The sequence below is a fragment of the Talaromyces atroroseus genome (assembly GCF_001907595.1).
Source record: "Talaromyces atroroseus strain IBT 11181 chromosome Unknown scaffold_0, whole genome shotgun sequence".
NCBI classification, from domain to species: domain Eukaryota; kingdom Fungi; phylum Ascomycota; class Eurotiomycetes; order Eurotiales; family Trichocomaceae; genus Talaromyces; species Talaromyces atroroseus.
In genome coordinates, this window is record NW_017971432.1 from 2,685,177 (window position 1) to 2,700,407 (window position 15,231).

The 15,231-nt window shown below is 39.6% G+C and overlaps 6 protein-coding genes across 6 annotated transcripts, besides 5 other annotated features; 3 read left to right on the plus strand and 3 right to left on the minus strand.

Annotated features, from left to right (window-relative positions):
- Nucleotides 1-753: 753 nt before the first annotated feature.
- Nucleotides 754-1,340, minus strand: UA08_00957 (hypothetical protein; the record flags this gene model as incomplete). The annotated part of the gene is made up of 2 exons (XM_020260820.1): nt 754-964; nt 1,024-1,340. 2 exons carry the CDS (start codon nt 1,338-1,340, stop codon nt 754-756), a joined length of 528 nt encoding a protein of 175 aa, XP_020123744.1.
- A 493-nt stretch (nt 1,341-1,833) lies between these two features.
- On the plus strand, nt 1,834-2,802 carry UA08_00958 (hypothetical protein; the record flags this gene model as incomplete). Its single annotated transcript, XM_020260821.1, has 2 exons — nt 1,834-2,382; nt 2,764-2,802. The coding sequence occupies 2 exons, from the start codon at nt 1,834-1,836 to the stop codon at nt 2,800-2,802; spliced, it is 588 nt and encodes a 195-aa protein (XP_020124508.1).
- Nucleotides 2,803-4,408: 1,606 nt separating this feature from the next.
- Nucleotides 4,409-4,560: a repeat region (Identified by RepeatMasker using a combination of RepBase library and repeat library created with RepeatScout).
- An 809-nt stretch (nt 4,561-5,369) lies between these two features.
- UA08_00959 (hypothetical protein) lies at nt 5,370-5,756 on the minus strand (the record flags this gene model as incomplete). The annotated part of the gene is made up of 1 exon (XM_020260822.1): nt 5,370-5,756. The coding sequence occupies one exon, from the start codon at nt 5,754-5,756 to the stop codon at nt 5,370-5,372; it is 387 nt and encodes a 128-aa protein (XP_020124507.1).
- A 206-nt stretch (nt 5,757-5,962) lies between these two features.
- Nucleotides 5,963-6,135: a repeat region (Identified by RepeatMasker using a combination of RepBase library and repeat library created with RepeatScout).
- A 228-nt stretch (nt 6,136-6,363) lies between these two features.
- Nucleotides 6,364-6,711, minus strand: UA08_00960 (hypothetical protein; the record flags this gene model as incomplete). Its single annotated transcript, XM_020260824.1, has 2 exons — nt 6,364-6,635; nt 6,690-6,711. 2 exons carry the CDS (start codon nt 6,709-6,711, stop codon nt 6,364-6,366), a joined length of 294 nt encoding a protein of 97 aa, XP_020123904.1.
- An 836-nt stretch (nt 6,712-7,547) lies between these two features.
- Nucleotides 7,548-7,861: a repeat region (Identified by RepeatMasker using a combination of RepBase library and repeat library created with RepeatScout).
- Nucleotides 7,862-8,933: 1,072 nt separating this feature from the next.
- Nucleotides 8,934-9,164: a repeat region (Identified by RepeatMasker using a combination of RepBase library and repeat library created with RepeatScout).
- Nucleotides 9,165-9,748: 584 nt separating this feature from the next.
- UA08_00961 (hypothetical protein) lies at nt 9,749-10,978 on the plus strand (the record flags this gene model as incomplete). The annotated part of the gene is made up of 1 exon (XM_020260825.1): nt 9,749-10,978. One exon carries the CDS (start codon nt 9,749-9,751, stop codon nt 10,976-10,978), a length of 1,230 nt encoding a protein of 409 aa, XP_020123905.1.
- A 590-nt stretch (nt 10,979-11,568) lies between these two features.
- On the plus strand, nt 11,569-12,058 carry UA08_00962 (hypothetical protein; the record flags this gene model as incomplete). Its single annotated transcript, XM_020260826.1, has 1 exon — nt 11,569-12,058. A coding segment is annotated over one exon (490 nt), but the record flags the coding sequence as incomplete, so codon positions are not given.
- Nucleotides 12,059-12,556: 498 nt separating this feature from the next.
- Nucleotides 12,557-15,231: part of a repeat region (Identified by RepeatMasker using a combination of RepBase library and repeat library created with RepeatScout) that runs on past the window's edge.

Below are 15,231 nucleotides of genomic sequence, written 5' to 3' on the forward strand. Positions count from 1 at the left end.
ATTGTTTTTTCAGAGGAGAGTTGATTCGAAAAAAAAACTGGAAGACTGTTGTTTTTTGAGTTGTTGACGATAGTCCGGAGAGGCGAGATGGGCGCTTATATACCTCAGAATCGCCATCATACCTGACTGTCGCCATGTTGGCCAAATTCAAGATACTCCTGCTTGCTGACCGTTGTGACCCAATAGATTGAACCTATGTTGACATTTCCCCCTTCTATTGAGGTGCTGAAAAATGTTCAGCTGGCCGCATTGGCCTCGAGATGTCAGACTCTTGAGATCCTATGCCAGATTTCGATGAGATACCAAACAGCCAAGCCCCCTGAGAATAAGGCATTTATCTCAAAATTATATAGATGTACATCTTGGCGGAGGAGCTGGGGTGTTGAGCTGAACTCATGATGACCACGGTGGAGAGGAGAGGTACTTTAGTATGACCATCCTCCTGAAATAATGACCTCAGTCAATATAGCCTAGAGATAAGTTATAAAAAATAGGGTTCCCGTTGATACATATCCCTTACATTGTTGGTCATCATCTGGAGTAAATTAGCCTCTTGATATCTGCATGCGGTCAGGTAGCGGACAAGTACTAACTATTGGGAAGTATTTTGTCATGGATCCAAATGGCCCCAATGGTCCCTTCATACAACAGTGTGGAGCGATATCAGTGGGAATCTATTGGTGAGCATCATGTACATTGTAGTGCAGTTACGTGCTTCATAATTATTATCATTGTTTACGAATATAAACTTAATCACCCAAACAGACTATAGCAGAATACCAATAAGAAGATGAAATATTTGCCCCAAACCACCTCATGCAAGCAAATAACCAGCCAGCCAACCAAAGGCACATAGCCCCTTACGAGCCCTACGACCTCATCCCTTGAGACAAACTCTCGCCCTGGAGGATACAGCGGGACATCCATGAATTGATTGTTGTCGCCTTTTGTTAGAATAAACTGTCTGCACTATGGTCAGTGCATAGGTCCCAATAGGGGCAATGTGTAACGACGATTGATTACCTCGACGTCGCACCGTGGTCTTGCTCCGCATCAGTAGTGAGGTGGTAGACTTGGATAGCGCGATGGACCATTGGGTATGGATTTCCTGCGAACCATACAACGGGGATGTCGCCGACATTGATATAGGATGATCTGTTCCAGAGGATGAGGAGATCACCCCGGTGGAAAGCTGGAGCCATGGACTCGGAGATCACACACATGATCGGATAGGGCGATGCGGTCAGGATGGAGAGAGCTTTCCATGCCATTAATGGAAAACTGAGGCCGAGCAGAAAAGAGAGGGCAGAAGTGAGGAGGACTCGTATTTTGCCATGCATCGTGTCAAAGCGTGATGAAAATAATATTGACTATCATATTGGTATGGCCACGGTGCTATATATGTGACAAGAGGTAATATGATCTCGGTTATTAGTCAATGTCAGCATATCTTGGCCTCCTATAGTTTGATGTAAGTATAGGTCATCACTGTAACAATATTCTTGGATTGGAGAATTTCTGGCCAATAGATCGTTTGGGCCCCAAGTTGAATAAGGGGTGTAGGCTATATACATAATTTTATAGTTTTGGAACAATATAGAATGACTATGTACCCCGTATGAAACTGTGAACTAATTATCCCTGCAAACAAAGACTGCATGTGGCACTGCTCGGGCTCAGCCCTCAGCCCCAATCGGCCTTGATGACCACTAACTTAGGGCTAACTTATAAGTTTCATCCTTTGTTTATTTATTGGCGGCCCTCCTGGCATTTTCTTTCTATCTAGATGCCCAGAATCCATCCTCGTCCATCTCAACAACACAAACTACAAATATGGAAACTCTCCTAGAGTTCCAAGCGTCCCCTGTCGCCATAGTGGACGGCTTCATTCAAGCTGGGGAGACCACTATCACCATGCGCTGCCACGACCGCGTATTCAACGATGTCGAAGTACGCGACGAATCCGACGAGCTGCTATTCACCGTAGAGAGCAAAGGCGTCGCGTCAATGAGCTGGCGCCGCATTGTCAAGGACGCAACTGGCACCCCGCTGTTCCATTTCCGCAAGTTCTTCAACTACGGTGTGAATCGCAACTGGACTGTCGAGAATTCGAGTGGGGGCGAGCTCTGTACGCTAGAGCACGTCACTAAATTTCTGAGGAAACAGCATGCTGTCAATTTGCTTATTCACCATAATCAGGCTGACGATGGCAAAGAAGCTACGGTCGAGATTCGTCCGAAAGATCAGGCTGGTCTTACGATTCTGGTTAACATTCGAGGCGCGAATGTGGCTGAGATACAGATGACTGAAGTTAATATTCGTCGCAAGTGTGATAGAAGCGTTTGGAAGGCTCGGATTGCGGGCGGAGTAGACCTGACCCTGGTAAGTGTGTTTCTTCTAATTATATGGGATGGGTGCTGATTCGGTTTAGATTGTGGCTATTATGCTCTGTCGAGCTGAGATGCAGCATGCCTGGAAGGAATAACTTTTTAGGGGTTGACGAATTTTTAGTCGCTGTTGGTACGATATACTACGCTCTTCATGCCCAGATCAACTTGATTTTTCCGATTTGCTTAGTTGCATTTCGATGTATCTGTTAGGGCAAGGACTCGGTATTTGTTTTAAGTATAAGTAACCTCACTTTTACATTATATTGTCACGTTATATCCTTCGGAACCCGTTAGTTATATCACAAGTTGCTGTCTCTATTTTTAGTGGAGTAGGACGACTGAAATAGTACCTACTCTTACTTATCTGTTATAGACTATTGAGGTCAATGTCTGTGACTCTACCGAGACTTAAAGGGGTACCATAACCGTGCACATTGAAGTCTAAGACTGACTGGAATTATCCCAGGGGAAATATTGGCTGAGCTGGACTTTGCTAGTATTCCAAATTCTCTATCTGATACAAAATAGCCTTTTTAGAAGAGAAGTTTTTATAGTTTGTAAGTGTACTATTGTTGCAAATAAAACATGACGTGAATATCGGCCTAAAGTCTAGAACAAGTAAAAATTCCAATGGGGCCCAGATTAGCGATGACAAATGTCTTGGAGTGTTACTAACCAGCGTACAATCAAGCCGTTCGATCCCATGTACGAATCTTTGGCCAGTTTTTGACCATAGTACACTTATTGACGATGCTCTGACTTCTGGACAGCAAGTAAGAGCGACTACCTGATGAGTCCATTCTTGTTGGAATGGTGCTTGGCCTCTTCCTTCACGGTATTGGCAATTCGAAGTTCGGCTACTATGCCCCCTTCATGATCGTCGCTCCCGTATGCATACCATTTGCTGCGGGTTTGATGACAACATACGATCTACACTCGTCCCTAGCATTTGTAGAGTTCAGTAAAGGCATCGGCTTCCAAGGCCCCAAGGCCGCCATGCAGACAACGTTAAGTAGGGCAGATGTAAATCTTGGGTTCAGGTCATCTTGTTCAGCCAGAGCATGGGTCCGGCTATGTGTATCACGATTGCACAGATGATATTCACGTATGAAATGTCGTCAAGTTTGAGCAATGTTATACATGGCTTGTCGCCTGCTTATATTAAACAACACGGAACTTGGCGATTAAGAACAGAGGTTCGGCGAATCGGTCGGGGAAGCTTTGAGGAGTATCTATCGGAGCTTGACGCATACTTGGTACATCCCTATCGCTTTGGCTTGCGCGACAGTGGGGAGTATTTTGATCCAGTGGCGCTCGGTCAAACGGAAGCAGCCGTAAAGGAAAAGCGAGAAAGACAAGTTCGAACATCAAATTGTGCAGACAAGCCTATCTTTCGCAGTGACTACGGTGCTCACTTAAAATATATTAGTCCTCGGACCCTCATTATACCCCTACGAGATACATGTTTATTACTGCATATCACGGAACATGACCCCGATTATATTTATGCTTTAAAAAAAGTCTGCCAATTAAGAGAGCCCTCAAAATAGTGTGGCTTAAACTAGAGGTTGGATTTGCGCCAGGGGGAACTAATCATGATCCCTAGAGTACTGTCAATCCCAATATACGTACACTCCTATATTTGCACCACACTCTTAGGATAAGTGTGATTGACCCGATCTCCCACGCCTGCCACTTTTGGTCTAGCTCCAGAGCTTATCGCGTTTAAACAACGGACTAGTACATTTTGAGCATGGCGCGCCCCGCTGCCTTCCATTTGAAGATTCCCAATGAGGAACGCTGAACTTCAACTTCATCTTGTAATGTTTGATAATTTCGTGCTCATTGCTGTGCAGGACAAAAAGTAGAGAGGGGAGCCTTCAATTCTAGTCAATTCTCACGGCTAAGTACATAAATAGCCTGGCACTGCTGTCCTTGGCCTGGGTAAGTCTAAGCGGAGAAGCAATGATCAATACGTTCGAACTCCCTACACAATCAGTTGCCTTTTACTTACCCTTTATAAATCATTATCTTCAGCTTTCTAGTACATACGACCATAGGGTGTGGAAAACAGGGCTTCCCGTCCGCTCAGCCGTACTTAAGCCACACGCCGGCCAGTTAGTAGTTGGGTGGGTGACCACCAGCGAATCCTGTCTGTTGTATGTTTTTTTGCTGCTATTTCAGGCTCTTTTATTTATTCAATCATTTCGTAATTTCCAAATTGAGAAAGGAGAAGAAGAAAAAACAAACATTTCATGTTAATCAGATGTCGAGCTGTTCAGTGGTTTCAGACTTTCGGTTTGTTAAATTGTGTAGGCTTTCTCATTAAGGACCGACCTGATTTCTGGACGATTGCGCATCTGTATTCCTCCTTGCAAACGGCCCATCGCGTGCTGAAGGAAGACGCTCAAATGAGCATCCTTTGTTGCATTGAGGTCATAAAACTTGCTCCGCCGGACAACAAGGGATTCTATCACTCAAATGAGCTTGTACGATCCTGCCGTACTTATCGGCTGTAAATGTGAACAACATTACAGGCACGATAGTTTGGCCTTTGGGATGTTTGGCAAGTCGACCAACCATAAGTGCTACGATAAATTCAATCTCGGCGACGAAAAGAATATCGTCGTCATGTTCGTAAGCAAGTGCCATAGTAGCCATCATGTGGGTCGTGTCTTTTGCGGTCCAAATATTTTCAGATTGCGTTCGGTAATCGCCAGACCAATTTTGAGGAATGTGGAAGCCGCGGGAGTCTGTAAATACTTCCTTCTGATTACCTCTGCAATAGAGTTAATGTTGGTTTATCGGAGCCCCCTGATCGTTGACATACATTTCTTTCCAAGTGGTCAATTCATAAAGCAAAATCGGTGTCTTGCCTTCCTGATTTCCCCCCATTCTATTGTATGGCATGCCGGAGAAGGCGACGGCAAATGCTGTGCATAACGTTCCAGCGTTGTGATAATTGACCCTGGGGTGCGTTTACTTTCCCCCGCCTTTTAGAATATGCAATTCGCCTATTCGGGCATGATATTCCTTTGCAAAGTCTGTGTTCAAATCAGGTGTAAAGATTTCGTGCGTCTCCCGATTCATTGGCACAAAGAAACGATTGGGATGCGGATCCTCATCCTCGCAGGAGCTCTTGTCATCTGGATTGAAGGCCTCAGGCGTGATACCATACTCTCCAAAGAGTTTTGGGTCGAAGATGTGGGATTTTTTTCTCTGGCTCTCGAGGTCGGTCAAGACGTCCAAGAGGAAGATGGAAAATGTGTCTCTGATTTGGCTTGCCGGGTCAACTTGTCGGTCGTTCTGGTCTTCGTGTTTTCTTGAACGGAGCAGCTTTGAAGTTACTCTGCTGAGGGTCGACATTGAGAAGTGCAGGCAATCCTGGAAGTTGGGAGGTGAGCGAAAAGAATAAAAAAGATCAGGAGAAGCAACAAAGAAGTCAAGTAGGGTTGGCGCGGAGAGCATTTCCGGCGCACTAAGCTACTTTTGGTTTGGGGGACGGCACGCTTATGATCTACAAAGAACGCCAATCAGGACGCAGTTTTGCAGCGTCAACTACTACAAGATGTCTGACTGACTGGCAAAAAGAAGAATTAAGTATCAAAAAATGGTGAAAAAACATACAACAGACAGGATTCGCTGGTGGTCACCCACCCAACTACTAACTGGCCGGCGTGTGGCTTAAGTACGGCTGAGCGGACGGGAAGCCCTGTTTTCCACACCCTATGGTCGTATGTGCTGGGCTCTCCCAGGAAGTGACTTATATGAACTGTTACAGTTATTAAAGGTCTCTAGTGGCGAAGAAAATCTTGTCTAAGCCAATGTTCGAGGACTAAACTGTGTCATTATGGCAGTGTTTCTGCTTTAAGATCGTACCTAGACATGGTGCAATCCGGCATCAGCCGCTGGAACTATACATACATTCCTATCCCTGGACTATATGGCCAGTCTGTGCACTTGATAAGTCTAATTACAGCTCCTCAAACCTCCTCAGGTCCATTTCCTTTTCCAAGAGGGGTATGACATAGGGATCAAAGGTTTTCCAGTACGGATTCTCCAGGTGATATTTCTGCGAACCCTCATTCAGGTAGCGTTCGACGATGGTAAAATCTTGCTTGTCATGGACTGACTGCATGACAAACCACGAGAGGGTCTCGTGATCTTTCGAGTACACAGCCGAGGCTTCGAGGAGCTTCGCGTGCAGCTTGGAAATGGATTCCTCGTCGGGCTTGGCCCGTAGGTCTGGAGGACGTTAGTACGATGTATTGTTGTTGTAGTGGATGTGTTAACACTTACGGACGACAATCGTATAAACCATGATTATGTTTGTAGGGGCAGTAGTTTTTTGAGTTAAGTGTAAGAGGATGAGAGCTCTGGATGAGGGACAACGTTTCCAGTGGGCTCCACTTTTAGATGATGTTGCAGATCTTCGGTGAGAGCAATCAGTAACAGGCCAGTCAAAACGCGACAATTTTTACATTTCGTATTTAAATTAAAACGATCCAGAAATATGCAAATTAAGCCCAGAGACTTATTTGAATTTTGAATAAAATTGAATTAAGAATTGGTTCTTCCCATGATCTGACTGACTGGCCTTGATAATTACCTAGGTAATATTTGTGTTACGAAATACGGTAAGTGGTAATGCCTAGTAATTTGTACATGATTAGCAATCGTGGGCCAAATCCGGATGGCGGATTTGATGACGCGCAGATTCAACACCATAAGCCTCAATTTTTCAGAAGGAAGAAAGCATGCTAAGTTAAGGGCCCATCAGTTTCTCAATCATGATACAAATGTTAGGGGGCCAAGTATATAAACAATATGGGCCAATCAATACTCAATAGACACTGTCAATATCATTGTGCGGTATCTAGTTAAAAATGTAGTCTATGTAGACGTTATTGTAGTTTCAGTACCAAGTTTTGTCTTTCGTCTAGGATACATAGCTGCTATTAGCAGCCCATTACATTTCAAACCCATTCGCTACAAAATTCAGACACGTATTCTGCACATTGATAATTTCTGCAGCTCTTTTACAGGAGCCCCAAATCCCCAATCTGACCGCCGAGCAACCACCAGCAGTGCCGGTTAAGATATACCTAGACTCACGAGCTAAGACTAATTGGGAATGTCATCATAGTCCATCATAGTATGACTATGATTGATATGATGCAGATAACATAGACATCAGAGTATGTCCATGAAGGCTATGACGGAGGATAACTTATAAGGTTGCTCCTTTACCATGTATTTAGTTTTCTTCTATCGTCTTGAATTAACCGTGTTAAGTAATCCTTGACTGAGATAACTTGAGTATACGATCTTCTATTGATTAGGATATTTTATCTTGTTTTCATTAAGACCTTTGTGTTTTATACACCTTTCGTACTCCAGAAGCCTATTAACTTCGCCCGTTAATAGCTATCCTAGCTATACTCGACGGTGGTTCGGCGAAGTTTCCGACACCTTCACGGTTCTGGCTAGTGCATTCGGCCATCAGGTGCAGGAGGGGTAGGCGCCTGAGTAACAATCAGCCTTGGTATGAGTACTTAAGTAGATCATCATCTACTCCACATAACTTAATCACTCGTCTTGGATGAATATGAATACAAACTAATGAGTTACTATCAGAAGACATCGGCTAAATGGCACAGAGCACCACCTCCCGGCCGCTGCGTCGTGATGGGTTTGAAATCGCAATCTTTTGCGCTCTGCAATTTGAATTCGACGCCGTCGCAAGCCTTTTCGACGAAAAATACTATGGTGAAGACTATGGCCGAGCGTTGGGGACCAGAACCATTATACACACGGACTACTTGGACAATTCAATGCCGTACTTGTACTGTTGCCGGCTGTGGGCAAATTGGCCGCTGCCAGTGCAGCAGCCGGTTTTCGGTCGAGTTACCGTGGGATCAAGCTTGCTTTGATCGTGGGTGTTTGTGGAGGCGTGCCTTACGCGTGTAGTGATAGAGAAATCCTATTAGGCGACGTCGTCATCAGTGAACAGGTCATCCAGTACGATTACGGTCGACGTTTTCCCGATGGCTTCGCGAGAAAGAACAATTTTTTAGACAGCCTATCTCGACCGAATCAGGATATTCGAGGGTTTGTCAGTAGCCTACAAACCCGCATCCGTCACCAGCGTCTGCACGACCAATCTACGAGATATTTGACTTCACTTGTGACCGAAGTAAATCCGGATGAATATGCATATCCCGGCATTCTTGAGGACAGGTTGTACCAGTCAACATATCGCCACAAGCACCAGGGCCCTGATACATGCGAAATTTGCAATCGATGTAGCCATGGGCTGGATCCTGTTTGCGATCAAGCGCTCGTCTCTTCCTGTTCAGAACTCCATTGCGATAAAGTCTACCTGATTCCTCGAAAGAGGATCCTCAAGAATCAAACCTTGGTTGAAAGCCATCAACAAGCCGAAGGTGCCTCTTCACTACCATCGGATAATAAGTTTTCTCGCGAAGAAAATAGATTCGTTTCCTTCAAAGAAACACAAGTTGTAGTGCCTCCTCCCCCTCCCCCAGAGATTCACTTTGGTACAATTGGATCTGGAGACACGGTAATGAAGGCTGCTGAGCTACGTGATAATATTTCTCGCCAGGACAATATCATTGCGTTTGAGATGGAAGGAGCTGGGGTATGGGAGGTTTTCCCAAGCATTGTAATCAAAGGTGTTTGTGACTATGCAGATAGTCATAAAAATAAAGACTGGCAGGGCTTCGCTGCTGCAACTGCTGCATCGACGGCAAAAGCACTAATTGAGCTCTATCCTAAAACAGACAAAGGTATGTTCCTCGCACCGAAATGTCTTCTCGTGATCCCAATCTAATGCGTTGTAAATATTTCCTAGCATATTCTGCTTCCACCGAGACCAGGGGTCATGTCGTACCTACTCCCATTCCATTAGCACCCAAAGGTAACTATTCGCTTCACACAACACATGTTTGATAGTTTTCTGAGTTATTGCTAGTTAATATGAAGCCGTTCGATCCGCTACGTGACTTGGAAGAGTCTTGCTTTCGCAAATCCCGCAATCCAAAGTTTACAGGAAGGAAGGAGGAATTATCTTTAATCAGAGAATATTTCGCTTCCAATACTCATCCCAACCAGCAGCTACCGCTTCGTTTAGCAATCCATGGACTAGGTGGGGTTGGGTAAGCCTTTAAGTTCTTTCGTCAGTATTTCTTATAAAAAACTAACTATAATTACTTTAACTCCACAGGAAGACGCAACTTGTGGCGGAGTATTGCCACCTCTTACGTGAAGAACAGAAAGAAAGACCTATCTTTTGGTTCACAGCCAGCAGTTTGAATAAGCTTGAGTCACAGTACAAAATGCTTGGTCAACAATTAGACGCTTACTCGCGGTTACCCTCCGCCATTGCAACCATCCAAGATATTGTTCGCATGCACAGTCAACCCGGAAATGAGGTTGGTTTGATCAAAGCATGGATTGAAAGTTATGTCTCATGGGTAGTCGTAATGGACAATTTTGATGATATATCCTTTGACGTGAACCACTTTATTCCTTCTTCTGGGCCTGGTCAAGTCATGTTTACTTCAAGGAACAAAAGATTAATATTGGGATCGGGGACACCATATCCATTCAAGCTAGACGAACCAGACTTTTTGGAAGGAGAGTTTCTTTTCCTTCGGCTACGAAACAAGACGGAAATAAGTTTCTCAGACGTTAAACAGCATAACGAATATCCACAGATCCGAGAGATCGTAAAAAATCTACATGGATTTCCTCTAGCTTTGAGTCAGGCAGCAGCCTACATTCGAGCGAACGATCCATTTAGCTGCGCCGAATACCTTGAGCTTCTGACTGCTCGAGAAGACGAGGACCGCGAGTTTCTTCTGAAGTATATGCCAGAAAATGCTGAATATCCCTGGTCAGTCATGTCAACTTGGGAACTTTCTTTTGATTACCTACAAAAAAAGGACCCCGACTCTGTCAAGCTTCTACAACTGCTGGGTTTTTTTGCGCCATCTGAAATCCCAATATACACCTTCCGGAAAGCCACACAGAAGGCTAAGTGGTATCTTGGAACCTACGCAGTCCATCGGAGTTTGGGTCTCCAGCAATGCCACGAATTGAAATTTCTTGCCCACCAAGCACGGTTAGGTGATCGATTAGGCCTTCTTATTTCCTTATCTTTGATCTCGAAAGACTCCAGTCAAATTACGCCCCCAGGTTCAAGCCTTCCCAGGTTTCAAGATACAATTTCGATGCATCCTCTTGTGCATGAATGGGTTCAACTCCGATTGAAGCCTCAACCGGAACAAGTAGCCAAATTTGCCCACTTGTGTGCTTTGATACTATATCAATCATACTCAATCGATCGCTATGTTGGTTTCGTCGAATCATCCCCTCACGTCCGAAGGGAACTAGAAACTGAGCCTTACAGGCTACAGTCACATCTTCTTGAAGTTGCAGGAAATGTGAGCAAGTACGAATATTGTGCTGGGCCATCCCCCTTAGAGCTCAGAACTCTTCTGCTAGTAATGCTACTAGAAAATCTATGTGAACCTGGTTTGGCTATAGCGGACAAAGTGAACTGATCTCTCGATTGAACGGATCCAAACGCATCTGTTCATCTTGTTTAGCAGCAGAAGAGATTGATGATTTGGCTTCATTTCAAGCGACTCTCTTCAGGGCCATAAACAAGCTTCAGGCCAAATGTGACTTACAAGCCTGGTACAAGCTTACAAAGGAGCTTCAGTCATGGCTGACTCATCCAAAGAAAAATATTCTCTGGACGTCAGCAATGACAATACATTTAACAACAATCATTTCACTAATTGTGGCCATCTTGGATTGGGGTCCAGACAGAATTACAGGACTGGATAGAACTAAACCTTTCAGTCTTACGACTGAGAATAAGTTTTCTGAATCCTTTATAAGAGAGGACAATACAATTCTACCGGATGAGATCGCTGTTCAAGTCCAAAATCAATATTTTGAGGTTCTTTCAAACGTCTTGTCATTTTTAAGGCAGCTCAGCCCCAAGATGAGACAGCTCCAGAAGAGATTTATTTTCTCATTGGTATCGTCAAATGTCGACTAGGGGACGTGGTTTCCAAGGAACGATACTCGAATCTGCCGCAACAATTCTTCACCCAAGAACTCAATTCGAATGTTTTCAAACATAATGGGAACACACCTATCAGCAGCTTACTTCCTTCATCTCTTCCGGTTACATGTGGAGGACCAATTTGAGATGGGTATACTGAGCCTGATCGTGTCTCGATATACAGAGGTGGTCAGCGAGTGGATTGAAATGAAAGAGTCGCCGCCGATTCATGGACATAAATATATTTCGAGCAGTGACGGTCGATACGGAAGCATGTCAAACTATGGCGTGAGTGATCCCGTGAGATCTAAGCTGCAAGGAATCTGGTACGCCATCGTCGGGGCCGTTATGACATTTGTCGAAAAGCTGAATGAGACAGCTTACCACCAAGCTCCAGAACAAAATGTCTCGAGAAACCAGCAGAATCGAACTAGCTTGCATGAGCACGTTGGAAATATTACGGAGTTATCCAAAATTGCCTCTACCCTCGTATCAAGAGTGAAGAATAGTTCTTTACTGTGGGATACTTCACATCTTGAAAAGAAAGTTCTTGGAACAGGACTATACCGTAAGTTGACATCGCATGTTGAGGCGGAGGATGGCGACGGAGGATTTTTCAATATAACCATAGATTAACACAGACCGACTACTTGAATAACCATGTATTACACAGGTACTCTCTTGTGAGTGTAGGGGACCCTTTAAGGGCACCAGGCTCTATTAGTCGTAAGCATTAATGTAACTATACCTTTAATATATTGGTAAATCCGACCAAATACGAGACCAGATTTCCAGTTATAACCGTAAAATTAACAGTAAGCCGTAGATCACAAGTGAGTATACTATGCCTCACTAATAGCACTGACAGATCTCTTTATAATAATGCCTGCATAAATTAAAATTGAATTTCATCCACCTTCTTTGTGTCCTCCTGAATCTCCCGAATTATAGCTTAACTTGCTCAAGGTCACGATAGTGGGCACGTGCCAGCGGTATGAAGGTATACATTCTGCCCAGTGAGCAAATCAGTGCGCTCAGCTGCGGATCACTGAGCTATGTCCATGGGGGGGTGACAGCGGATTATGACCGCTATTCCGAATACAGCATGTAATCCACAACCAACACCGTATTTCACAGAGGTGCACCTAATTGGCCAGAATAGGCATCAGATACGTGTCTTAGTTGACCTCTATTCTGATCATAAATATGGCCTTAAATAACCCCTGAATATTCTCTTTAGTTAGATATATAGATTATATAGTATTTTTAATACTAGCTAATACAGTGTTCTGAATCTATTATTATAATAATATGTCTTGATGGCATTAGATTTTACTAATTTAGAAAAGAAACTGGTTAATAGGATATAAGAGCTTATAAATAGCTAAATCCTAATTATTAAAGTTATTCTTAATCTACATATCTAAGAATTATACCTCTACTAATTTATAATTCTTATTAGAAATAGATGCTGGTAATCTTATTAAAATATTATAAATTTAGTATTGAAATAATGGCAATAATTTAAAAGAAGGTTAACTTAACTAAATAATTATATTAGTATAATTGGTTTAAATTAATTTAAATTAGAGTAAGATAAGGAAAAATTTAGGAATATATTAATCTTAATCTTAAAAATTCTAAATTAAATAAATATTCTTTTATTTCTGATAATTTTAAAAATAAGATTAATAAAGTTAATTATAAGTGGAAAATAGAAGAGTATAAGAAGAAAAAATAGATTTTTAAAGCTATTCTTTCTTATATAAATAAGTTAGTTAGTATAATGGCTTAATCCTTAATTTTTAATAAGAAGAAGATTTATAATATATTAAAAATGTTGTTAATTTATTTTAAATTATTAAATTAAGAGATATAGTGTAGGATTATTAGTAAGTAAATTAAATTAAGATTAGGATTATTAAAAAGTAAAGATCTTACTATTTGGATATTAAATTAAATAAAAATATATAATAAAATAAGAAAATTTAATATTAATAGTTTCTTAGATTAAATAAAATAATCTTTATATAATTTTTTTAACTTTATTAAATTTAATTTTAATAGCTTTTACTAAGTCTATTTAGTGCAAGTTAAGATTATTAAAAATATTATTTTTGAGATATTAATCTCTTAATTTAATAAGAAGATTATTAATTAGATTAAAAAAAACTTAAATTTAAAGATATATATAACCTAAAGAAGTAAGAAATCTTTTAGTAAAAAAGATTTAAAAATTTTTATATCTACTAGTTAGAATTAATTAAAAAGAAATAAAAGTAATAGAAAAAGTAATTAGAAAGATAACTAATCTTATTTATATATTCTTTCTAGAAATCTTTATCTTAGATAGAAAGATTATTTATACTATAATAAATAGATTTAAGAAAAAAGCTAGATTTTTAATCTAGAGAAGATTAGAGTAATAATTAAAAATATTATTAGATATTTTCTTCTAATTAAGTTTATTAAAGAGTATAAAATACAATCTTTAATAAAGTTAAAAACATATAAATTAATATATTTCTAATTAGACTAGTTACTTACTCTAGAAGAAAGCTCCTCTTATTAGATTAATAAGGATATACTTATAGAAAGCTTTATTTATAATAATAGCTTAGAGGATTATATTTATAATACTAAAAGTTAATTTATTATCTTTAAAAATCTTAACTTAATTATTAACTTTATCAGTATATTAAAAGGCTAAATATTAATATATAATATTAATATAATTAAGGTTCTTTTTACTATATCAGATAGAATAGAATTTAGATAGCTAATAATTTTTTATAATATATTATATTATCTAAAGATGTTAATTAGTCTTATTTCTACTAATAAATATAAGGAAAAGGATTTTTACTAGGATAATTATAATAATATTCTATATCTTCTAAAGAAAGATTTAGAAAGGATATAAATTATAAAAATCTCTAAGTATTATAATTAAATTGTTATTAAATATAATAAATTATTAATAAGTATAGTATATATAGCTAAGAGGCTAATTTTATACTTAAAATAGATTACTAAATTAACTGCTTTCTGTTAATATTAGTATAATTATCTAGAGTATCTTAATAGAGAGATTTTTATTTATTTTAAAAAGAATATGCAAGGAGTATATATTTCTAATAATTTTAATATATTTTTTTATAAATATTATAAGTTAGTAAAAATATTAGCTTAAATCTTATAATAATCTTAAAGGACTAAAAGCTTATCTTAAAAGATTATTTATTTTAATCTTATTCTTATTAAAAGATTATATAATAGTATAAAGTATATAATTTATTTCTATTGCCTTTATTTATAATATTATAAAATTATTTTTATGTAAGATAAAAAGATCTAAGAACTAATTTATAATTTTCTAGAAAATCTTATAAGGAGAGGCTTTAATATTAAATTTACTTATATTAATAATAAGCAAGCATTAGAAAATAAATATATCTTATTCTATAGAAAAATAAATATTAAATAAGAATATGCTGCAGGTTATATATATAAGTAAAATAATCTAATAAAAAGATTTGAAGTATTTTTAATTACTTTTATAAAAGTCTTTATATATAGAGTAAATCTTTTATATTTATTTTAGCTAGAAAAACTATAATATATAGTTTAGTTAGCAAATTAATAGTTAAACTAATAATTTAATTAAAAAATATTTTATAAGATTATTTAGAATTCTTATAATTAGAATAATATTTTATATTTAGGAATACTAAAAACCTT